We start from the raw sequence: 26351 nt of genomic DNA on the forward strand, positions 1-26351 counted from the left end.
TCCTGTCACAAATCTGTCTGGTCTGTCTTGTGTGCAGTTTTAAGATCCTTCCCCATAGCTCTAACCTTGCAGATATTAGCTTCTGTAAAATTCCGCTTGCTCTAGGGCTTCCCATCCCCCGCTTGAAGCACCATATAAAAACCTTGCACTCCCGCTTCAAGAGGGTCAAGAGACTTTGTGGCCTGAGCCTGCTCTTGACTGGCCGGCCCTTGAACAAAGGACCCTGGCTTAATTTGAACTCATTCTGCAGGCGTTTCTCTATAACTCCACTCGTGGAGGGTACAACAATAGCATTTAGGAAGGTACTACAATTATCCAAATAAGAAAATATGGTTTGCACCAGGATGATGACAGTAGGGATGGTAAGTGGTTGACTCTGGATACATTCTGAAGGTTGAGCTAAGAGGATTTACTAATACTCTGCACATATGTACGTGAAAGAGAGGAACCACGTATGAGTAATACACTGTAGGCAAGGAATGGTGCTGCATCTTCCCAAATAATGCTACTGAGGGGAGTGGTGGAAATCCAAACATATTTGGAATGGGGAAAAGACTACATAGGTAACTAACTTTTATCTGTTACATATAAATCTTATTGAAATAGGAATGGGCACGTTAAAGGGCACAATTATTCTATAGACAAACTTTCCTTATAAATGCTTTTATATTCACAGTACCGTTTTTTAAGAAATGTCTTCCCATGCTATCTTTCATTTGGTGACAGTTTGATAGACGTAGGGAGTCCCAATTCCTTATCCCATCAGTTATTACAAGTCTCCAATTTTCCTTTCAGTACTTGCATCCCAAGTAATCACTGCCTGCTGCTAGAAGAACACCGCTGGCTGCGGCCTGTCCGAGGTTTCGCGGACGGGGGACGCGGGGCCGACTCGCCCCGCGCGCCCTCCGAGGGCAAGCCTGGGAGCGCGGAGGAGGCGGTGCCGGCCCGCCCCGCGCGGCCCCGCGGGAGGTTGGTTTGGCGCCCTCCGACGCCCGGCCAGGGCACCCGAGGGGGCGGTGCCAGACGCACCCCGCGCGGCCTCGCGGGAGCTCGGGCTGGCGCCCTCCGAGGGCAGGTCCGGGCGCGCAGAGAAGGCGGTGCCAGGCTCGCCCCGCGCGGCCCAGCGGGCGCTCGGGTTGGCGCTCTCCGAGGGCCGGCCCGGGCGCAGGGCCCGCCTCCTCGCGGGATTGGAAGCCCGGGGGCCCCACCCGGGCCGGAAAGGCCAGCGGGAGGCGGCGCGCGTGGCGGGACGTCTTGGGAGTTGCGGCCCGGAGCGTCTTCCCCGGCTCGGGAGTCCTTGGGGTCCGGGCAGGACAGCGGCTCGTCCGCGGCCCACTCTGCGCCTGCCGTGCCCGCGCCGCAGTCGGAGTGAGAAGCCGGGGCCTCCCGGGCGGGGTCGCTGCTTCCGCGGTTGTTGGGTCCTGACTTTTCATAACTCAGAGTAAGCACCTGGCCCCAACTTCCACTCACGTTTGCCCTAGTGGGGTCGGAGGAGTTGGGCGGGAAAGTGGAGTTTCACTTTTTCCAGGTGCAGAGAGTACTTGAGGCGGAAGTTAGCTTCCGAACGCCGGGGGCTTCTCGCTGTTTGGGACACAGGCTGGCCACGTTCCCGGGGCTGCTGAGGAGGGGCGGGCCGGACGGGGGGCCACGCCCTGCTGGTGGGCCACCCCGGCCTCGTTTACTGCCCCTTGGTGGGTGGCCGTAGTAGGCCTAGATCCCAGCCCTGACTTTTCTTAAGGCTTCTGGGTACCATTTGTCCCTGGAAACTCGTGTTGAGCACTTGATCTTAGCCCTGAGAAGTTACCCTGAAGTAGCAGAGACACTCGTGTGGGAGACTGGCCCAGAGAGTATGCTACCGCTTCTCTCGAAGTTGAACTTGAAGTCCACCTCTACTTAACAGTCTTAAGCCCTGATGCCAGTGACCTGCCCCCAAACTGTTTCTTTATGATTATTTATGACAGAATTTATATTCTATAGTTGTTTTTCAAAAACTTAAGTTTTAAATCGACATACGTGTATATATAACGTATTGGTCAAGGGAAACTTCCATAAAAACTTCCTAACTTATGATACACTGCCTTAGTCGTGTTTCATCATCCAAATTCCTGGCTTCCCTCGTGTTGCTCGGGAGGAAGACAGGTGAATTTTGTTGAGATTATGTGCTGTGTTCCTTCACTCCACCTGGGCCGTTGTTGTCAAGTAAAAGGGCATTGGCTTAAGCAGGTGGAGGGGAAAACCTGTTAGAGAAAAAACAGATACTTTCTCATATGGAAGATGGGATGATTAGATGAAGAAAACTTTACATGTATTTATATATATTTATAATTTTCTTATCAGCAGCATTCATCAAATTAAAAAACTTATTTAGAAATACTTAGATGTCCTGGGAACTTCACATTTAAAGTAGTTTCAAGCTTATATGCTGGTATGTTTTTTTCCCTACGAATTTTCTTCAACTCAAAATCTCCCATTGTGACATTAGCTAACCTGCACGTAATTGTAATTAATTGATTAAAATTGGGTGGTTATGCTACAGAGATTTTGCTTTAGTTGTTGGTAAGTACAGCAGTAGTCTCTAAGGCAGGACTTTTTTCACTTTGATGAAGTGGAGAAGAGAAACGGTAAGAAGGCAGGAAGCTAACAACAGTTGTCTGGTAGTCCTGGAGCTACGCCATGACCTAGTATTCTGCTAAATTAATATACCCATGAGTATCCGTTGATCACTTAACAGCTATTTACTGAGTACCTACTCTATGTCATATGCTTTGGTTGGTAGTGATGATGTACATTGCCATGTCTGTCTTTGCAATTCAAACCTAGCCTAGTGACTGAAGACCTCATCTTTAACACTCAACAGTCTCAACTGTATTTCCATGTATATAAAAAATATATTTTCTGGGCGGCGCCTGTGGCTCAGTGAGTAGGGCGCCGGCCCCATATGCTGAGGGTGGCCGGTTCAAGCCCAGCCCTGGCCAAACTGCAACAAAAAAATAGCCGGGCGTTGTGGCGGGCGCCTGTGGTCCCAGCTGCTCGGGAGGCTGAGGCAAGAGAATCAGGTAAGCCCAAGAGTTGGAGGTTGCTGTGAGCGTGTGATGCCACGGCACTCTACCCCAGGGCGGTACAGTGAGACTCTGTCTCTACCAAAAAAAAAAAAAATATATATATATATATATATATATTTTCTTTTGTCATTGGAAATTGACTCTTGGCTTCTTAGGCTGTATTCTGCACTATTGACATGTATTATAGACTCTCTAAATGAATTTTGGAAATGTTTATTTTATAATATCAGTACTTCTTCGATCTCAATATTGTAATATACGTGAATTTCTAATTTGAATATAGTATATGGGGTTTCCCAAAGTGAGAACCTGGGAAAGCTCCCCCCATGGAAGACATTTTAGGTAATGTAGTTTAAAGAAGTTCTTTTGTTTGTTTTGTTTTTATTTTTACCCATTTCTCTCACTCTTTCTGCAAACAGAAGTGATGCCACCAAGAAACCAGAAACACAAACTTCCTGTTCCACTTCCAGAAGGCAAGGTTCTGGATGATACGGAAGGCAAACAATGGGTCCTGGGCAAGATGATTGGCTCTGGAGGATTTGGATTGATATATTTAGGTAAAGTATAGTGTAACTTATCAAATATCCTAATGTGTGTGACTGTGATTATTTAATGATATTTAAAAAGTTGAAACTGAAATAATATAGAATTCATAAATGCACTTTATTAGAATTCATGAGTTACTTTGCTAAGCAGTAACATGAACATAGTTAATCTTAAGTACGATAGTCTAGGTTCATGATGTGACTGTCCCACTCCTTATTGTCCATGTTTTCCCGAATAACTCTTAGAAGTCTTTTCTGAGTATAATTATACAATCTGCCAGAAAAAAATTCTAATATTCTTTTTTTTTTTTTTTTTTTTTGAGAGCTTAGTAACATGCTTTACAGTTCAGAAACCACAACTGGGCTCCACTGGAGAATTAATAGATAAGGCATCTATTGCATAGAATAAATTAACTTCTGTTTTGGGCATCTAGAGTGGTACTGGTTATATACCATCCTTGGGATAAATGAAAAGACAGGCACTCAAATTATTTTCTCTATTCTGTGGTACGAGTAAGGAACCTTGGCTGGCTAAGCTTTTACATTGCATTTACATTTAAAAATTACACTGAATTTAAATAGATCAGTGAGGGCTATCTTAAATCTGTGGTGAAATGAGGAGAAGATGTTCATTATAAGAGTGGTTTGGTAAATAGAATAAAATATCCAAAAATTTATTTTTTAATTGTACATGAACTTTATGGACACCCCTGTATATATTTAATCCAAAATATCCAAAATAAAATTTCAATAAGTTGTTAACATGAAAAAAAATGAAATATTTTACTTTTCTAGTGAAGGTTTTAAAATCCAGGGTATATTTAATTAAGGCTCAATAACCACATGTGTCTAATGGCTATCATATAAGATAGTACAGATAAAGACCAGGTTAATACTTGGAATCCACAGAGAGTAGAATTCCCTGTAAAATCAGTGTTGATTGAAACTTGGAAGTAGTGTGTTCTCTTTTGTAGTGAAGAGTAGAGCTCTCTAGTATACCATCTTAACTCAAGGTCAGAGATATGGAGTTGAATAAATTATTTCTGATATGTCTGAGCTATGTTCTTGGATCTGACAGCTTATCACTTATAATTTATTTTCCTAATGTTTGAATTATTTGAGCGATCTTGAAATAAGCATTGATTATCTTTTTTCTTTTTAAAATGTAAATGTTATATATATTAATATGTACTTAAATTCAAGTGCATGTTTAAGATAAAATTGTATGTCTGTGCACATGTATGTAAATATGTCTACAAATACTGCTTGTGTGGTTCCTGTTATGAAAAAGGAATGTATTTGCTCAGTTATGTGACTTAGTTGTTCATATATAAATATAGAAGAATGTTTGCTTCTTTTGTTCTAAGTATGTATCACTTTTTTTTACTTATTTTTCTCATTACCAAAATACTATGTTTTATACCACATTTCAGGATTTAATATGTTATACAGCACTCTCTACTATCTGAATTTTATTTATATTTTGTTTATTTATTTATTGGGAGACAAAATCTTCCTCTGTTGCCCTGGCTAGAGGGACATGGTATTATCATACTTCACTGCAACTTCAAACTCCTGAACTCAAGCAATCATCCTGCCTCAGGCTCCCAAGTAGCTGGGACTACAGGTGTGTACTACAATGCGTGGCAAATTTTTCTATATTTTATAGATGGAGTCTTGCTATGTTTCAAGCTCCTGGCCTTAAGTGCTAGGAGCTCAGCCCCCATAGTGCTAGGATTACATGCATGAGTCACCACACCAGCTCTATCTGATTTTTAGAACCTGCACTCTAGGAAGATTAGTAAGTGTACACCATTGGGGAAAGGATTTTAAGGAAAGTTTAGCTATTTTGAAAAAAAAAAAGGTTCCACACTTCAGCATATGTAATACAACTATGTGTTCTAAATGTTGTCATTGTTCCATCAAAGGTGAAGCTAATGAATCATAGAATCAGTTAAACTTCATTAAACTTAGTTTTTAATATTTTGAAAGCTATGTAAGTAAATCCATATGAAATTATGCCATGTTTTTCCATTTTATCATGATTCTGATCACTTCCTATGTATAAATGAAGAAGCAATTAAATTCAAGTTTTCTTTAATACCTTTATGTCCAGCTACATTCTTTTCAAGTATTATTTCCAAATATACTGTTTCAGCAGACACTTTGTAAGCATTTGCTGCCTAAGGCTGAGAAGAAACTAGCTTCTGTGTCTCACTCATTGTGCATATACAACTGTCCTCTAGCTTTGAGATTAATAGCCAGGGCCTTTCAGTAGTCAGCAACGTACAGTAAAAGGGAAGGGGCAGCGAAATTTGCTATTTACTCTTGACTTGGAGAAATAATGTGCCTGTAGCGTTAATAGAAATAATTATATGAGAAAAGAAAAGTTTGAATGTAAGAACAAAGCCAAGGTTTGTTCTTTCTATATGAAAAGAGAGGAAGTAAAGAAAGAAGAAAGGAAACTGGTCTAGGTGATGGGAAAGATTGTCATTTTACTATCAAGTGAGTGAAAAAGTTTCTGAAACTCTAGGGACAGTGAAAGAACTGAAGGTGTAAATTCTACTCTAATGCTGGGTATAACATGGAACCAAGTAAACTAAGGGAGAATTGCTTAAATAAGAGCAGGGATTTTGGTGTTAGGCAAATCTAAGTTGAATCCTGACCTGACTAAGCCACTTACAGAGTGACTTTTACCTAGTTACTTAAACCTTTGGTTTTTTTAATCTCTGTTCTTCATAATTGAGATAATAATTATGAGGATTAAATGAAGTAATTTTTTTAAAGAACTTGGAACTTGGGAAACACTTAATAAATGTAAATTATTTACCTAGAATTTCCCATTCTAAATATCTAGTTCCACAGTGGATTAGGATGGTGGCAAAGACCCATTGGAAGGATTTTTTAATTTATCCTGCCATGGACTGTGGTAGAGTTAGTTACTAATGTGGTGATGCTAAGGACAGAGAGAATGTCAACAGAAGACTTTATGACGACCTGTATCTTCTTTCCTTAAAATTTACTGTAATAGCTGTGATGGATAGTAAAAAATTCTCATTTAACTGTAGCTTATCTGCTTCAGATACGAAAGATACTGGGCTACAGAAATTATTCAAAATCTAGAAAAACAGAATTATAGTACAAACTTCAGGCACATTCCTTTGAAGGATGATTATACGAGTAAAAATAGATATGATTTATCTGTGGAAGTTTTTGTTTTTTGAAGTTAGGCATAATTATGTCACTTTAGCATCTTTGGGGTGTCAAGTACAGAATAGATGTTCAGGGATTGTACCAGAGAGATTGAGACTGATGTTGGAGCACTTTATCACACAGGTCAGTTTGCTTTGTCCTCGTCCACAATTACAGATGTCACTCTTAGCTCTAGTCTGCAGTCTTTCAGATGAGCACTCTTGTTTATTTGACACAATACAACATTATCAGCCATTACAATTGTTACTGGGCAATTTTGCAGATGTTACTGTGGGAATGAAAATAAGGGGAAAAATGTGAGAATAAGGATAATACTAGAAACTAGAATATATGATAAATTAATTCCCAGATGAAGGTGTAAATAATAGGTAAGAACACAAAAGAAGGGATCATTTGTGATTTTGTAAACGTATCGTACTTGTTGGATCTATAGACAAGAAGAAGTCCTTAGAAGATGTGTTACTTTTATATGTGTTTTAATTTCGAGTTTCTAAACAGATAGTAGTGCTTATTTACCTGTCAGTTAAGTAATGTAAGTGTTTAAGAAGGTTTGGGTTCTTCTATAAAAAGAGAGTTCTTCTAAGGCCTAGCCTTTACTTGTCTTTTTATTTTTTAAATATCCTCTTTTTAACATATTTTATATTACGGTTCTTCCTTTGTAACATTTTACTGTCAAACGTTTTTGCCTAAAGGAATGGTCTATAAACGACTCCATTCTTCCATGCACTTACGTATTTTGTCTCTTCCACTATACCTGTTACTATCTCATAGCTGTTTATAGTGGTCAAGGGTTTTTTTGGTTTTTTTTTTTTTTTTAATTTGAAACCTATTGCTATGGGGAAATTTCTTCTTCCTGAAATGGGCTCACCTCTATTGCCACACAATAAAAGAATTCTCAGCTTTTGAGAGCTTCTGGCTTCCTTATGAAATATGGATAGACTTCTGCTTCTGAAGTGTTTTAGGTTTTTTCTTTAGATGAAGAAGAGGAATAAATAGTATGAGGTGTGTTTCTTCTTTTAAGACGCAAGAATATCTATATTTACAAAATGAGAAGAAAATTAAGAAACTTTAAAGCTTTAAATGAGAGAGTTCTTTAGAAATTAGCTATTGAGATCATGAATCTTTGTTTATCACCCATGCTTAGAGCTACTTATGGGTTTTACACTGCTCAGATACTTGATTTTGCCGTAAATGCTTCTTTTAGACTGTTTGCCTCTTATAGCTCCATTACATGGACTTTTTCCTGAACACTATATAGTATTCTACATGAAAGAATATTTTAGGAGGAAAGATAAAAAACTCAGAAATTTTTTCAAGATAATCGTTGAAGACTTCCATTGTTTCTTTTTAAAAGGATGACCTTTAGTTAGCCAGGTGGATTTATCTTTTCTTCAACATCTCCAATCAAGTAATACTTGAGGGAAAAGATTCTGTAGAAAGATACCCATCGAAGGCCAGAAACATCTACAGATGCAGTGTGATCCCAAGCAATGAAGCATGTGGCCCTTCATTGGCATTATATGATAACAGGAGGATCTTCTGGCAGCAGAACTGACTTTTGCTGCGTTCTGCATCCTGCCCCTCCAAACCCATATTTGATTGGCACCTATGCCCTATTGAAACTGGCATCACACCTTCTGAATGGGCACAGTGCCAGGCAAGCAGATGGGTATGGGCAAAAGCATGCCAGAAACCCAGTATGTGAATCAAGTTTAAGTATCAGGGGCCCAAATTCCCATCCAGGGATATAAAAACTGCAGTCTGTTGAGAGCTTTTTGTGCTTAAGGTTAAAGGACATGCCATTTCCACTCTAGCTTAGAGGCTGATTAATTTTGAAAGTCAAATAGGAGCTCCTGTGGCTGTGTCAGGCAAAAATTCTATCTTTGGTGAATGAGAATTACTACTTCATGTAGGGAAGGGAAGGTATTGTAATGAAGTTTCCAATGAGAGTTACTCTCCTGCAAGTGCCTCCAGCACTTAAGCAGCATGCATTCAGTGGAGATGAATATTTCTATTCTCCAACAGAGCCAGGTGCAATCAAAGCCAGATCTTCAACCTGCTGCAGTAAAGAACCCTAAATTTAGAAAGGGCAAGCAAAGTTTAGAAGAACTCCTTGGTGGCAGCTCTTCTCACCATGAGCTGATGAAGCTTCACAAAAGTGTATAAAGGAGATGAAGGGAAAACTCCAAATAAAAAATCTCCAGCCTGAAAGGTTGAGAAAGAAAGGTCTTTAACAAACCAAAGCAAAAAGTTTAGTCCCTTCTCAAGGCAGAAATTCTTCTGAATTTTCTGTCAATAAAAACTTAGTTAACCAAAATGTTAGAACCAAATTAATGCATAAGTAGCAAAACTTCCTATTTTTACATTTATTTCATTGCATGTCTATCATGTATATAAACTTTGCTTCTTGAATAATGGATTTTGCATAAAATTGAGTTCTAAACATCATATTCCTTATGATTGTCTCACACCCACTACAGAACTCCCCCTATCCCCCCAAAAGAGGGCACTATTCCTTGTGATTGTTTTAGTCGTGTCTTCTAAGTGCTCTTAAATTTACAGGAATGCCTGTAAGACCAGCTGTGGCCAAGAGAAGCTTTTCCTAATCGCCTTATAGCCATTGCTTTTGCTTTTCCACTGTGTAAACTTTATCTATGAAACAGATTCCATGAGACCGTTGTGAATACTTCAACGTATTCAAAACATATAACTGCCACAAATTAAACTACTAAAACTAAAGCTGGTGCATTGTAACTGCCAAGTGAAACTGGCACGTCCCTCTGTCAGACTGCAGGAGAGTATGCCATACAGTCCTCGGAAAACACAATTCATCCAGAAGCACTCTTGTCACTTGCTCTGATATTAAACCAGAGAAAGTGACATTAATTAAAGAAGTGACATGAGCCAACAAAGGCAATGAATTTTAAGCTTTGGCTCATGTGCAGACCTTAATCCAACCTGTTCCTGCTTAGGTATTGTGGCCATTTTTGAAGAGCAGTTAGTGTGGCTACTTTCACTTTGCATCCTCTCATCTTGCCATTATGAGACACATTTTTAAGAACTTAACATTTTCTATCCAGAGTTGGACTGGTTAATTGGCACCCTGGTAGTCATTACCGGGCTTCCCAAAATAGTAATGTGGTGGCATGTGATGCATTTACTGCACTTGGTAACTACATGAGATGTACAATAACTAGAGGTACAGGAGAGCTGGTCTAACAAAAAGGCAAGCAGCCGCCAAACAGAGCTTCTAGCCTTGGTAGACTGGAAGCTAGGAGGGTCTGTGCCTAGGACTGGTGTGGAAACAAATGGTAGGCTTTATGAAAATTCTAGCATGCTGCATAGGCAGGCAGGGGAGCATCCATAACTTCTCTCTCTCTCTTTGTTCCATAGTGTGCTTTCTCATGATACTCATTATTTTACATGATTACTATTACTTTATATACTGTCTTTTTTAACCACCCTTTAAACATGCATGCGTGCACACACATTATAAATTCCTTATAGGCAGTCAAATGGAGTGCTTACATATGGCCTTGCATGTTATAGTTTTTAAAAAATGATATGTTAAATTAACTTCAGAACTAGTCTATTATGGAAAAGTAATTTCCCTAATAGGTTGTCTGAGACTAAAATTCGTGCTTTATACTACATGTGATCTGTATGTAAGGCACTGTACTTTTAGATTTAGAGACATTTTGTATATTTCGGGGGAGTTTGTGGGGGAGAGAATTTTCTGGTCGTTCTATTTTCAGTTAAATTTTGAAAATAGAAAAAGCTATATACTCAATTTATAGATTGTAGCCTTTCTTGGGAAAAGTCTACCATGGGGGGTTAAAAATGGAGATTGTGTTAAGACTACCTGTTTTGTGTTTAGAATAAAACATTTCTACTGAGTAGCATTTATTCGAAGTAGACCTGATAGCAAGTAAAAACTTTTGTGGGGAAATGGATGATGTTTACTGTTGAACGGATTGACTTGTAGGCATGTAACATGCATAAGAAATCAACTTTTCAAAGAATATAAACACAACTTTAACAGAAAATAAATTATTGGAATTTCTTTTAATCCAAGTCTGCAGGGTTTGATTAAGGGTTTCGTACGTAGTCAGAAGCTTTTGTTATGGTTTCTGGGCATAGGTATTTTATGTTTGAGACTGGGAATTTTCTATCTGTGTAATTAGTCATGAGGTTTAATGTACATTTTTATATCAGGCAGACAATGGCTTCAAAGAGACAGCAGTGCTGCAAAGGAGCAAGAAAAGAAGGCCAAAGTTGACACACAGAGAGGCAAAACAGTGTAGGAAAAATCAACACGTTTTGCAAAATCAATCATTGAAAATGTGTCAGCGTTGAGGAGACTGTCTTTAATTTGCAATCCAAGTGAAATAGAGTATTTAAATATGAGAGGCAGTATTATAGAGCCCAGCATGCCTGCTACCACTTGTTTGACTAGCTCAGAATAGAACACTGAGAAGCGAGGGCTCAAAGTTAAATGAACATTTATACATTTTAAAATCAAATGAAAGATTCGGAGTATATTCATGAATTAAATTTTTTTTCCCCCCAGAGCCCTAAATTTAATCAGCTGGAATTACTTTTAAAGTGTCATTCTATTTAACTTTTGGGAATGATGAATTTGCCTTTTAATAAGAATGCTGTATTTTATCATGAAGATGAAATAAACTGTCTTTTGTTAATTATTCCCCAGAGACACTGGCCATTTTTCTCTCTCCAATGCTTAGTGTGGTGTAAAGGCAGCTTCCTGCAAATTTATTTCAAGGAAGAGCAATCGGAAGCCTCAACACGTGTGAGAGAGGCGCACCCAGAACACAGCTCCCCTTTCAGGTGTTCAGAATGCCCCCTAAGGAACCTCTGACAGGTGCTGTTACCAAAGCCTCACTGAGGAGGCCAGGCACGCAGAACACAGAAAAGTGAAAAAGAACGAAAGAAGAGTCTGGTAAAGAGGAGCAGATGGGTCAGAGTTGTCTATGGCATCTGATAACTGCTGGGACTGGTTTTGAAATCTTTATACGCAAAGTATCTTCATCATCAACTACTAAAATCTTTAAGTGTGTGCCAAGTTCTTGTGTTAAGTGCTTTATTTCCTTAATCCTACCAAAAACTTAATAAGGAAAATATCAAGGCCTAAGGAGGTGAAGTAAATTGCCTCCAGGACAAAGTTTTAATAACTATCTCCATCAACATTTGAACTTGGGTTTCTTTATTCTACTGATTGATGTCCCCTGTCAAAGAACACTTTGAATTTATTACTAGCCAGAGAAAATAGTGGCAAATGGCATGCTTGTGACAAGCTCATTTCTAAAGTCACAGCAAAATATGTAATTGATAGTATTGGCAGCTAATTTAAGAAATCTGTTAGTGATGATGCTAATAATGGTGTCATTTTTATTCAGATTGACAACTCAAGGCGTAGAGCTTCAGTGATATGTTTTTAATATTAAGATCACAGAAATCTGTGGAAGAACATCTGATATTTATAGTAAACCTAATGCTAAAGCACTGTAAAAAATATATTAAAATGTACCATGCCTTAGATCAAACAATATTTTTATGAGAAGAAGTGAGAATTGTCACCCAGTAACACATACAATCTGATGAGAAAGATCTGATGGATTTTCATGCTTTTACAAAGACAAATAAATTTATCTAGTTTATAGGAATTTTATACATTTGTTTGAGTGAAATAAGCAACAGGAAGGCCTAAAGAAACTTCTTCAAACCCCTGTGATAGGATTTTAACAAATATATAAAACTAGATTTTTAAAAACAATATTGAATTATTCTTGGTCCTTTAAAGGGTGAAACAAACAAAATACTCGGGTAAGTAGAATCTTGTTAAAGAATATGTCCCCTTATAGAATTTGTTTTAAGCACGAAAGTTTTTTTTTTTTTTTTTTTGGTAGCAAAAGTAAGTTTTAGAAAGTTCAGTTCTTTCAAGATACACAATAGTAATGATTTATTACATACCTATGGGTGATTCATAAGGAAATTAGAACATTTTATGTAGAGGTAAACTCTTAGGTATTTTTAATAGAGAAGAGATATTAGCTATTACAATGCTACTTTTCATGCTAGAATACTTTTTTCTTTGGCTTATACATACAAAGGAAAAGAATGAACAAAATACAAGCTATAACTATCTGACAAAGTAGGAGGAGGATAGTAGAAATAGTAAAACTGCCTTAAAAATTCCCACACAATATACTTAAAGTGAGAAGGAAACGAAACAGAGCTGTCTGTATCTAATGGGGAAATGAAAGGGGAAGAAAGAATTGTATGGTCTTTCATTATCAGAATTTCTACTCAAGTAGAAAGATTTTGAGCAAGTATAAATGTTTTGAAATTAGCTAGTTTAATATAAAGGAATCTGTTAAACTTGAGATTATTTTAGGGGGAAAGAACTTTTAAGTTCCTTTTGACTATAGAAATCTGTGAGATCCTGGAAGATGGTATTACATGTATAAATGCTCTGTCAATATTGAAACATGGATACAGGCACAGGCTTTAAGGAAAAGATTGATGAAGCTGAGTAAACAATTAGTTGTACTGATAATAAGCAAAGCAGAGTCACAGAAAAATGACATAAAGAGATCAAGAATCAAAAATGCTCTGTTATCTGTTCATTTAAAGTATCTTAAGATAATTAGAATACCACTTAAAATTATGAAGACATGCAAAATAGAGACCATCTATGAAAAATATAAGAAAGATTTCCCTTATTTGCAGCCTCATTTCAGCATAAAGATTAGAAAGTATTTCCAAAAAGCAGGAATCAGACTGGGTTAATAGATTTTTAAAACTAAAATACAGAGTTTACAGTATCTTTAAGGAAGGGACGTTAAGAACTTCTTTACCCCTTACTTTGTAAACCTGAAAGTAGAAGAAACACTTCTCTGGCGAAAGGAAACATGACCACCATTTCCGTATACTGTACGGGCAAATTGAATGTGTCTTAGGAGACTAAAGGAAATACTTGAGATCTTAGAAAAACTGAAGTCATTTCATAACAAACGATTGCTAAGGTAAAATAGTCTTGGAAGCACTTTATGATTAAAATAGTCTTTAAAGAGATACATGAATTAAAACATTAAGATTTTATGATACAAAGTAAAACTAATAAATTATGCAACTTATTTTAAGAACTAAGTTATGAACATAGAATTTTACAGCGAAATTCACATTTCCAGATTAATTGTGGTTACAAATTAAAGGATTAACAGCTAAGCCAAAACTTAAGTTACATTTCAACCTTTCAAACAAGTTCAAAATGTATTCTCATTGATAGTAATGAAAACAGCCGAGTTAGAGTATATCAGTTAACAATATTTGAGAAATAAACAAATGGATTGAAATACATAATTTTTTTGTAAGATGAAATAAATATGTAATGTGTACCAAAACCAGTAGGTAATTGGTGAAGGAGAGCAAATAAAAATTATTGGATTATAATACAATTGTCAGTTAACTACTTTAGATAAAATGTCTTAAATCCTCTATTAAAGAATGCTATTTGATAGAACTCCATAAGGTAAATTATTGAATGCACATGTAAGTAAGAGTAAAACAATGAGAGGGTTTGTTGTTTTACATTCTATAGTAAAAATCTTTGAGAACTATACCAGGATGTTAGATGAAAGTTTAGTAGAACATAGGGAAAATGTAATGATAGAATTTAATATGATAAAGAATGCTACTGTTTAGATCCTTGAAGAGAAAATCCAGCAGATACTCAGTAAGAAATTATTATAAGTATCACTGGAAATGTATAAACAATTTGGAAAATGACAAAGCAGTCACCACTAAGTCTTCACACTGGCCTCTAAGGAACACAGGCATAGGGGTGAATGGGGTAGGGTTCTGGTTTCCCCTTCCATATTTCAGCCTGAGCGTTTCTGCTTTATCTGTTCTATATGCAGGCGTACTTTGCTTTATTGTGCTTTAAAGATAAATGTTTATGGAAATTCTGCAAAAAGGAAGTCTATCAGTGACATTTTTCCAACAGCCTGTGCTCACTTTGTCACATTTTTGTTACTCTCATAATGTTGCAAACTTTTTTATTTATCATTGTCTGTTATGGTGATCTGTAATCAGTGCTCTACGATGTTACTGTTGTAATTGTTTTGAGGAGCCACAAATCGTGCCTACATAAGACAGTGAACTTAATAGATAAATGTCACGTGTGTTGTGACTATTCCACCAACTGGCCGTTCCCCCATCTCTTTCCCTCTGCTCAGACCTCTCTATTCCCTGAGACTTAACAATATTGTCACATATCCTTCACTTAAAAGGTAAAAATGATCAAGTTTAGTGGAGAAGGCATGTCAAAATCCCACATAAGCTGAAATCAAGGATTCTTGCACCCATAGCCAAGTTGTGAATACAAAGAAAAAGTTCTTGAAGGAAATGAAAAGTGCTACTCCAGTAAACAAGTGAATGATAAAAAGAGTGAAACAGCTTTATTGCTGATACAGAGAGAGTTTTAGTGTCTAGATTGAAAATCAAACCAGCCACAACATTCCCTTAGGTCAGAACCTAATCCAGAGCAAGACCCTAACTCTCTTCAATGCTGTGAATGGTGAGAAAGGTTTCAGAAGCTGCAAAAATGTTTGAAGCTAGCAGAGGTTGGTTCATGAGCTTTAAGGAAAAGAGAGGCTGTCTCTGTAAGAGTGCAAGGTGAAGTGGCAAGTTATCCAGAAGATTTAGATAAGATAATTTATGAAGATGGGTGCACTAAACAACAGATTTTTCAATGTGAATAGAACAGCCGCCTTCTGGAAGAAGATTCCATCTAGAACTTCACAGCCTACCTTCAAAGGACAGGCTGACTCTCAGTATAGCTCACATTAAATTGAAGCTAATGCTCATTTACAATTCTGAAAATCTTAAGGCCTTTAGGAATTGTACTAAGTCTTCTCTGCCTGTGCTCTATAAATGGCACAACAAAGCCTGGGTGACAGCACCTCTGATTATAGTTTACTTGACTATGCTAAGCCCGCTGTTAGGCCGTACTGCTCGGGGTGGTGGTGGGGAGATTTCTTTCAAAGCATTACTGCTCCTTAGCAGTTCACCTAGTCATTCAAGAGCTCTGATGGAGATGTATAAGGAGATTAATGGTGTTTTCATCCCTGCTAGCGCAGCATTCATTTTGCAGCTCATAGATCAAGAAGTAATTTTGACTTTCAGGTCTTATTTAAGAAATACATTTTGTAAGGCTATTGCTCTTGTAGTGATTCATCTGACAGATGTGAGTAAAGTGAATTGAAAATGTTCTGAAAGGGATTCACCATTCTAGATGCCATTAAGAACATTTGTGATTCATGGAAGAGTCAAAATATCAGCATTAATAAGAATTGTTGAGTTAATTACAACCCTTGTGGATGACTGAGGAATTCAAGACTTAAATGGAGGAATTAACTACAGATATGATGGAAATATATAGCAAGAGAACTAGAATTAGAAGTGGAGCCTGAAGATGTGACTGAATTGCTGTAATCCCATGATAAAGTTCGGATGATTGGTTGCTTCTTATGAATGAGCAAAGAAAGTGGTTACTTCACATGGAATCTACTGGTGAAGATGCTATGAATGTTGTTGAAGTGACAACAAATGATTTATGGACTTACTTGATAAAGCAGTGACAGGAATTGAGAGGATTTCAATTTTGAAGAAATTTTACTGTGGACAAAATGCTAATAAATAGCACCAGAAGCTACAGAGAAATATTTTGTAAAAGGAAGAGTCAATTGATGGGGCAAACTTTATTATTGTCTTATTTTAAGAAATTGCTACAGCCGCCCCAACCTTTAGCAGCCACCACTCTGATCAGTTAGCAGTTACCAACATCAAAGCAAGACCATCCTCTGCAAAAAGATCATAATTTGCTGAAGGCTCTGATTGTCATTGGCATGCACATTTGTTTTTAGACATAATATTGCATCCTTAACAGACTACAATATAGTGTAAATATAAGTATTACATGCACTGGGAAGCCAAAAGTTCATGTGACTTGGTTTATTTCAGTGTTTGCTTTGTTGCAGTGGTTTAGAACTGAATTTGTAATATCACTGGGCTATCTGGATTCCAAGAAATATTCCATTCATGAGAGTTTGAAGCTAACATTGTGCTGTAGTAATCTAAGTTACAAGGTTTAATATCCTATTAATTGGATATTTTAATTTGGTGAGTCTTTAATAGTATTATAGAGCATAAGCTTTTTCTCAAGTATGTATATAAGAATTCATTTAAAATTTTTTTTTTTTTTTTTTTTTTTGTAGAGACAGAGTCTCACTGTACCGCCCTCGGTAGAGTGCCGTGGCGTCACACGGCTCACAGCAACCTCCAACTCCTGGGCTTAAGCGATTCTCTTGCCTCAGCCTCCGGAGTAGCTGGGACTACAGGCGCCCGCCACAACGCCCGGCTATTTTTTGGTTGCAGTTTGGCCGGGGCTGGGTTTGAACCCGCCACCCTCGGCATATGGGGCCGGCGCCCTACTCACTGAGCCACAGGCGCCGCCCATCATTTAAAAAATTTTGTGTGTAGGGATTTAGTAAATATAAAAAATAATTTTTATATGTCATAATTTTGGAATCTATTGCTGGAAGTAAATACGAAGATCACCTTGCTTGTTCTGTGTTTATCACCTACATTCTATTTCCAGTTTGTATATTCAAATAGTGCTTATTTGAAGTCCACTTTCCCTTTGAAACCTACCATTTTACATTTGCATTTTCTACCAAAGTTGGACATTGTGGATTTCTTTTCTGCAATATTTTTGCCTTTTGTCACTGAGCATACGCTATTTTATATTACGATTATGTAGTTGTATCTTTCTTGTTTAAAAATTAATATATGGAAAAAATAATTTTGTACATTTCTGTGAATTTCAATGTACCGCGAACACAATTAGGATATAGAACAGATTCGTCATCCCTAAAATCTTCCTCATACTATCTCTGCGGTCATAGCCTCTCTTACATGTACCCCTAACCACTGAGCGGTTCTCCAGCACTGTAGATTTCTCTTTTTGATCATGTACAGGATGTTGTGTCATGAGGTATGTAGTCTTTTGAGTTTTTTTTTTTTTTTTTCCAGTTAGCATTAAGCCTTTGAGATGATTCAAGTTGTTGTGTGTATAAGTAGTTCAATTATTTTTATTGCCAGATAGTCTATTGTATGAATGTATCACAGAAAGTTTATTCTATTATTGAAGGACATTTAGGTAGTGTGATTCCTTCAACTTGGCTTTTTTCTTCAAAATTGTTTTATCTATTTAAATTCCTTTGTCTTTTCATATAGATTCTGTTTTCAATTTATATTTATAGAAAAGACTTAGTGGGGATATTGATTGGTATTGAATTAAATCTGTAGAAAAATTTGTGAAGAACTGACATTTGAACTATGAATACAGCGTGTCTCCTTTTAGGGCTTCTAAAGGAGTATATATTTTTCAGTTTTTTGTAGTTTTTAGCATATTAGTCATGTATTATTGGGTATATGTGTAAATTTTTCTTTTAAATTTTGGTGCTATAGAAAATGTTACTGCATTCTTAATTTCAGTTTACATTTATAAATAGTATATAAAAATATGATTGACTTTTGTGTTGACTTTATATACCGTGATCTTAGTAAACTCATTCTAGGATTTTTTCTTTTTGGCATATTGTTTGGGATTTTTTTATGTAGACAGTTGTGCCATCTGCAAATAGGGAACATTTTATTTCTTTCTTTCTTTCCAGTCTCTGTGCCTTTTATTTATTTTCTTGACTTAAACTTTGCCATGTCTTTCTATGTTCTGTAATATCTCTTGTCCGACTGTTTTTTGTTTTTTGGGTTTTTTTGCAGTTTTTGGCCAGGTTTGAACCTGCCACCTCTGGTATATGGGGCTGGCGCCCTACTCCTTTGAGCTACAGGTGCCACCCTTATCTGACTTTTTGGTTCTGCCTTTTCTTTTTCTCCTCCCTTTCTTTTGTTGTCTTTATCATCCATATTTTAAATTCCCTTTCTGCCAAATCCATTAATTCTTTACAGGTGGACTCTTCTGCAGTAGCTGCCTCATGGTCCTTGGGGGAAGTGCTCTGTGTTGGCTTTTCATGTAGCCCGAATTTTTCTGTTGGTTCCTCCTCTTGTGTTTTTTCTTCTTGTTCACCTCCTTGTCCTCCTTTTCCTTCTCGCTTCCTCCTTTGCTTCAAATTACCTTGTCTCAGAGCTGTTACCCCTGCTGTCGACTCAGTAAATGCCATTGGTGCCAGTCAGTGGAAGGAGGCAAGGCTCATCTTCCAGACCCTTCTTCCTCCAGTCCCGGTCGTGCACCCTCATCACCCCTGCCCTTTCCTGGCCTGTTGTGTGTGGACAGGCAGGGCAGGGATTGAGCCTTTCCCCACAGCTCAGCTAAGAAGCCGCGGGGATCAGAGTGGAGCTCAGCCCACAACATGCACAGGCAATGGCCAAGTCCTATTTTCTATATTATTTTCTTTTAAGTTCTGCTTTGGCTGCGTCCCACAAATTTTGATATGCTGTAGTTGCCTTATGTATTATATCTTCATTTTTTGAAAATTCTGTCAGTTCATGTTATAATTTTTGCTTCATCAAATATGTTTTAAAGAACTGATGAGAAGGTACATATACATTACATTTTTCCAGGTATTTGCCACTTTTTCTCTTCCTTTACTCCTGACAGTCTACATTTTCTTGTCTCAGTATCTTTCTTTAGCAATTCTTACAGAGCAAGTCTGCTTGCCATGGATTCTTACTTTTTCTTCACCTGAGAATGGCTTGCTTTAGCCTTTTTTCTTAGATGGTATTTTTGCTAGATACTGGATTCCCTTTCATGGTTTCTTGTGTGAAACCTATAGTCATTCAAGTCATTCTTTCTCTATAGATAATGTTTTGTTTTACTCTGGCTCCTTTTAAGATTTTTCTTATTTGGCTTTTAGCAGTTTGGCTATTTGATTTCCTTGTGTTTATCCTGTTGAAAGTACTCTGAAATTATTGAGTCTGTATGTTTATGTATATTTAAAATTTGGGATTATTTCAGTCATTATTTCATTAAATATTTTTTTCAGTTCCATGTGCTTACTAATCTACTTCTGGGACTCCAGATGTTCAATGTTTTGTTACTGCCTGCAAGTTCCTGAGTCAGTGCTCATTTTTTTCTTATTTTATCTCTCTGTTGTTCAGGTTGGATGATTTCTATCATCTATCATCAAGTTCAGAGACTTTCATATGTCATCTCCAAAAGTGTATTTAGCTCACTCAAGAATAAAACAAAGTATTTTTTATTATGTATTTTTCAGTTTTCATTTGATTCTTCCTTGTTTTTTTTTTTTTTTGCAGTTTTTGGCTGGGGCTGGGTTTGAACCCACCACTTCCAGTATATGGGGCCAGCGCCCTACTCCTTTGAGCCACAGGCGCCTCCCCTTCCTTGTATTTTTTTTATCTTTGCTGCATTGTTCTCTCTATAAATTCTGCAAGTGCTTGCTTTTACTTGCTGGAACGTTTTTATAAAAATTGCTTTAAAGTCTGTCAGATAGTTTTGTTTTTTTGTTTTTTTTTTGTAGAGACAGAGTCTTACTATACCGCCCTCGGTAGAGTGCCATGGCGTCACACGGCTCACAGCAACCTCCAGCTCTTGGGCTTACATGATTCTCTTGCCTCAACCTCCCGAGTAGCTGGGACTACAGGTGCCTGCCACAATGCCTGGCTATTTTTTTGTTGCAGTTTTGGCTGGGGCTGGGTTTGAACCCACCACCCTCGGTATATGGGGCTGGCGCCCTACTCACTGAGCCACAGGCGCCGCCCTGTCAAATAGTTTTAAAATCTCTGTCAGATAGTTTTAAAATCTCTGTCATTTGGGCTTTGGTATCTGTTGATTGCCTTTTCTTATGTATTTTTTTTCACCCTGGTTCTTTGTATATATAGTAATTTTGGATTATATCATGGATATGTTGAATATTATACAAATTTAGGGCTTGTTTATTTCTAACAGAGAATATCAGTATCTTTAGTATGTAGTCTTTAGTATGAAGGCTTCCAGAGCCTTCAGTCCTCAGGTTCTGACCAGTCTCCTATGGTTTGGGGGAATTCCTGGTTCAGGTTTCAAGAGCAGAAGTGTTATTCAGGTCTCTTCCATTGCTCTCCACTCAGTGACCAGTCTGGATGTGGGCAGCATTCTATCCTGTAAGATATTATTATGTTGTTTAACGTTAGCTCTGCTTATACACAGCTTGCAGATGAGCCCAGGAGTTTATAACTTTCTGTGGTGGTTTTCCCAAGCTCTTTTCCCTCCACGATCTGCTTGGTGCATTGTGGTTCTGGGGATCTCCCTTTCTAGTTCTCTGACCAGAAAGCTGAGCCTTTATTTATCCTGCCCTGGTGTGCCCCTGTGTTTAGGGCAAGCGGCAAGAGGATGGAGAGAAAAAGAAGTTTACTGAATCACCCTACTCTGTTGGGACCATACATAGCTCATTGGATTGGAGAGAAAAGTTACCCTCCGTCAGGGTTTAGTTCTCTGTGGGTCTCAGATGCGGCCACCACCACTTTCAGGTGCTGGTATGGGAGAAAACTGAGAGAAAAAAATGAAGGAAAGAAGACAAATAGCATTTTCCACACTTTTTGTGCTTGTTGGGAGACTCATTTCCTACTCTTCCCCACTTTTCCAGCCTTATCTGGAGAGGTCCTTCCGGGGGTTATTATGTTTACACTGATGCCAATTTTGAAGTTTGGGGCTTTGAGTTCAGACCAAGTGATACTGGAGGAGATAAAATGGAATATCCAGTGCAGTTTTGATGCTACTATGAATTTTCACCTTTTTTCATGATCTACTTGTTATTATTTTTAATTCGCAGATTATATTTTTTAGAGCAATTTTAGGTCTACAGAAAATTGAGCAGATAGTAGAGTTCTTGCTTCCCCACTGTTATAGTTTCCCTTATTAATATCTTGAGTTAGTATGGCATATCTGTTATGATTTATTAACCAATATTGAAGTATTATTACTCACTAAAGTTCATAATTTAAATTAGGGCTCACTTACTGTGTCGTATAGGTTATTTGTGTGGGGTAGGGGAGAGAGAGGAATCTCTCTTGCCCCTGTTGGGCTTAGCCTCCCAATTGTGCCATTGCACATGCTATCATTCTTAAGCTTTTGTGTTGTATAGTTTTATGAGTTTTGATAAATGTATAATGTCACATATCCACCACTACAGCATCATACAGTCTGGTTTCATTGCCCTGAAATTGTTTTGTGTTACACCTGTTTATTCCTCTCCCCTCCTGCTCTTTAGCCCCTGATAACCACTGATCTTTTTGTTGTTTTTATAGTTTTGCCTTTTCTAGAATAGCATATAATCAGAATTACACAGTAGATAGCCTTTTTAGATTGATTTCTTTCACTGAGTATTATGTATTTAAGGTTCCTCCCTGTATTTTTGTGGCTTGGTAGTGCATTTCTTTTTATTTTTAAGTAATATTTTTAATAAATAATAGTATAGATATACCACAGTTTATCCATTCACCTTCTGATGAACATCTGGTTGTTTCTAGTTTTTTTCAGTTATGAATAAAGTTGTTATAAACATTCTTGTGCAGATTTTTGTGCAGGTGCAGTTTTTAGTTTATTTATATAAATACCCGAGAGTGTGATTCCTGGATTTTATAGTAACACTGTGTGTTGTAAGAAACTTCGTACAATTTTACATTCCTCTTATTCCATATCCTTGTCAGCATTTGCCATTGTCAATATTTTGGATTTTATCCGTTCTAATAGAGTGTAGTTCTATATCATTGTTTTGATTTGCAGTTCCCTGATGAGCATCTTTTCGTATGTTTGACATCTTTACTCGTTTCTTTATAGAAAGATCTATTCAATCTTGTACCCGTTTTAAAATTAGTTTATTGGCTAGGTGCAGTGGCTCACCCATATAATCCTAGCATTCTGCGAGGCCAAAGTAGGAAGAGCTTAGAAGTTTGAGAACAGCCTGAGTAAGAAAGAGCTCCATCTCTACTATAAATGGAAAGATTAGCCTGGTGCAGTAATGTGTGCATATAGTCCCTGCTATTGTGGAGGCTAAGGCAGGAGGATCTCTTGAACCCTTGAATTTGAGGTTACTGTGAACCAGGCTGACACAATGGTACTCTAGCTTGGAGCAACATCATGAGTCTTTCTCAAAAAAAAAAAAAAAAGTTCATTTTTTATTGTTGAGTTTTAATAATACTTCATATATATTTGATAAGTCTTTCAGTATGTATTTTGCAAATAGTTTCTCTCAGGTTGTGATTGGTCTTTATTCTAGATTACTGAGATTTTCAACTGTGTTATCTTCTGGAAGTGTGATAGTTTTGCATTTTACATTGAGGTCTGGTGTCTATTTGGGTTAATTTTTATGTAAAGTCAGTGTCTAGGTTCTTCTTTTTCTTGAACGTAGATGTCTAGTTCCAGTACCACATTGTACCCCATAAATGCAGTAATGTACACAGTTATGATCTAATAAAAAACTTACTCTTTGATTTCCTTTGCTCTGTTGTAAAGATTGGTTCATATATAAACATGTTGGATCTGTTTCATTCTATTTGACATGATTGTCTATGTTGAAAATACCAAAGAATCAATGAAAAACCACCTGGACCTAATGAGTTGTTAAAGGAAAGTTGAAAGATATGAACTTAATATATAGAAGTCAATTTCTTTTATGCCAACAATGAACAGTTGGATTCTGAATACCATTTATATTAGCATGAAAAGAGAAATACTTAGCTATAAATCTAAGAAAATATGTACAAAATGATGGCAACTACAAAAGTCTGATGAAAAAAATCAGAGATCTCTGTGTGTAGAGAGATATTCCATGTTCATGAACAAGAAGAATCCTGTTTTTAAGATGTTCTTCTCATAAATTCAAAGCAATCAAAATGCCAACAAGTTAATTTATGGATACTGACAGATTAATTCTGAAAGGCAAAAGATCCAGAACAGCAAGCATCATACTAAGGAACAACAAAGAGAACTCACACTACTCAACTTCAAAGCTTTCTATAAAGCTACAATAATTAAGACCATATCACACTGTCAAAAAAAAACAGACAAATAGAATCAGTGGAATAGAAAAAACAGTTCATTAAAATCCTGAGTTGAACCACTTAAAGTCAAAGACTATTTTTTTAACTACTGTTTGATTTCTTTAATGATTGTATTTCTATTTAGATTTTGCATTTTCTGAACTTTTTTGGTAAATTAGGTTTTTTTCCAGGAAATCGCCATCCTTCTAGTTTTTAATTTTATTGGTGGTAATATTTATAGTTTTGGCTTATCTTTTTCAAAATCTCTTCCCAATCTTATTTTGCTCTCTTTTCTATTCTTAAATAATTTTGCCAGAATATTGTTCATCACTTTACAAAGAACGATCTTGATTCTCACTTAACCTTTTTACTTTTTAAATTTATTTTATGACTTTCAAATCATCATTTTAATTTCACTAGCTGGAATGGGGTTTGACTTACAATAGAAAATATTTGTTTTATTAACGATTTCTTATTTTAATATAAAAAGACGTCTGGTAACTAGAACAATTTATTTATTCACATGGAATTTCTAATGGTTTTCTATCTAGTCAATTGACTTTAGATTTTGTTCCTGCAATATAATCTGATTTGGAGGTTTGTAGACACCCTTGTGTAGCTACTGAATAAAAAGTATAGAGATTTGATAACATAATTGTGTTCACTTGAAATAATGTTGAAGGAAGATTTCGATTATAACATGATTGAGATAAAATGATTGAAGTCAATGAGGAGTGAGACCTTGGACTGTTTGGGTATCTTTTTTTCTAATGGTAACATGGTAAGTTCTTTTCTTGTTGAAATCCTATTTTCCTTCTGTACTTTTCAGTTCTTACATTCTGTTGGGTTTAAAGATTTGCTGCTATAGTCACTTACTTTCAGACAAGAGGCAGGAGGAAGTTTCTGTGGTCTGCCTCAGGAAGTGAGCACACTTGCCTCTGAGTAGGTACTGTTGTAAGAGGACAAGGTGAGACAGGATGTTTCTCCCCAGCCTTGGGTACCATACTAGTAATTCAGTTTGTCATAGGGTGGGAAGGAAGTTTTTTTCTCCTGCTTTCTTCCATACCAAGACTAGACCCCTTCCTCTATATATACTTTCTTCAGTTTTTTTTTTCTTCCTATAGATAATTCACTTTTCCTGTTCTCTTGGGACGGTTATGTGGGTGAATATGAAATAACATTACATGAGTGAAGATGAAAAGAATTTTAAGTGATATAAATATGTTTAATTTCTTTGTTACTATGAAGAGGTCAGATAGGACTAACGATATAATAAGTTATAGCTAACATCAGCTAGCATTGAAGCAGTACTTTAGTCACCAGACTAATAGCATGGCTGATATCAAAAACTTTGAGGAATGGCTAAAGGCTCAACTGTAATGTACAATTTAGGTACTTCAATAAATTCGTAATGTATATTTTACATCTAAGATGTGACTAGATGGAAAAAATAGTGAAGAGCAGTTGATAGAAGAAAGAAAATAAAAATATTAAGAGTAATAATAAGAGGATACAGCATTTTAATAAACACACTGAAATTATATCTGAAGAATTTGATTTTGTTCTCAAAGTCCCGTTTTTCAGTTGTATTCATACCTGTTCCACCTTTTCTCTTTTCCTTTTCCTTAAAACATCCTAATAAATATCTAACACAGTGCCTGGCATATTGTAGCTTTTTAATAAATATTAACTGGTTGAATGAATAATAGAATACATGAATAGAGAATAAATGAATGACAAAGTTTTAGGCTTCTACAGTACAAATAAATATACATGTAAATTTCTCTTACTTGGATTTGAAAACAATCTTTTAAGAGTTTAAGTAAATGCAGAGGAAAGGATTAGCTGATTCTAAAATTTGAACACTAAATTTTTTAAAAATTGGATTACATATCTGTACTATAAATGTATAATAAGAGTAAAATGAAGTAAGATATCTATTCTTTCTTTTATGGTGGCTAAAAATTTTTAAAAATGAAGAGAACTTGAAATGATGTTATGAGATACATATTCTATAATGTAGTATAATTGCTAGATTCAAAAGATTATTTCTAAAGTCTTCTTATTTTTAACCTAGTTATTCTAGAATTTTGTCAAGTAGAAATTATTTTGAACTTTGTGCTTAAAATGAATCTTTTCATTTTTGAATTATTATAGATTCTAATTTAATGCAATTGAACTTGTGAATTTTATTATACATCATCTATTGGATTTAATGCCCTATAATTAGAAACATGTCCAACATTTTGGGTCTGTGTGATTATATTTTTCTGTTGGTTTTAGTATTTGAAATTATGAGTATGGTTAGTGGTAAAGAGCATGGGCTGTGATACCAGGCAGATCTGAATTTTTATCCAGTTTGTCACTTAGTGAAAAACTTGTTCATTCACTCTCTCAAACTTTTGTAGCATGTTGCATAAAAAGGATGATAGTTACTACCTGTGGTGCATCTTAC

The 26351-nt window shown here is 36.7% G+C and overlaps 1 protein-coding gene across 4 annotated transcripts in view; it reads left to right on the top strand.

Moving 5' to 3' along the window:
• The first annotated feature begins 1272 nt into the window (after window positions 1-1272).
• The window catches only part of VRK2 (VRK serine/threonine kinase 2), a 126868-nt gene continuing 101789 nt past the window's right edge, over window positions 1273-26351 (top strand). For 2 of the 4 annotated variants that reach the window (XR_008379450.1, XM_053587544.1), the window contains exons 1-2: window positions 1274-1441; window positions 3482-3619. Coding sequence is in view for 3 of the 4 variants with exons in the window: in XM_053587544.1 (XP_053443519.1) it covers window positions 3487-3619 (133 nt within the window). In the remaining variant the exon portion in view is untranslated. Of the gene's footprint in view, window positions 1442-3481; window positions 3620-26351 lie in introns of all 4 variants that reach the window. The other 2 variants (XM_053587546.1, XM_053587543.1) reach the window with 2 other exon arrangements.

Source organism: Nycticebus coucang, chromosome 4 (genome assembly GCF_027406575.1).
Source record: "Nycticebus coucang isolate mNycCou1 chromosome 4, mNycCou1.pri, whole genome shotgun sequence".
NCBI classification, from domain to species: Eukaryota; Metazoa; Chordata; class Mammalia; order Primates; family Lorisidae; genus Nycticebus; species Nycticebus coucang.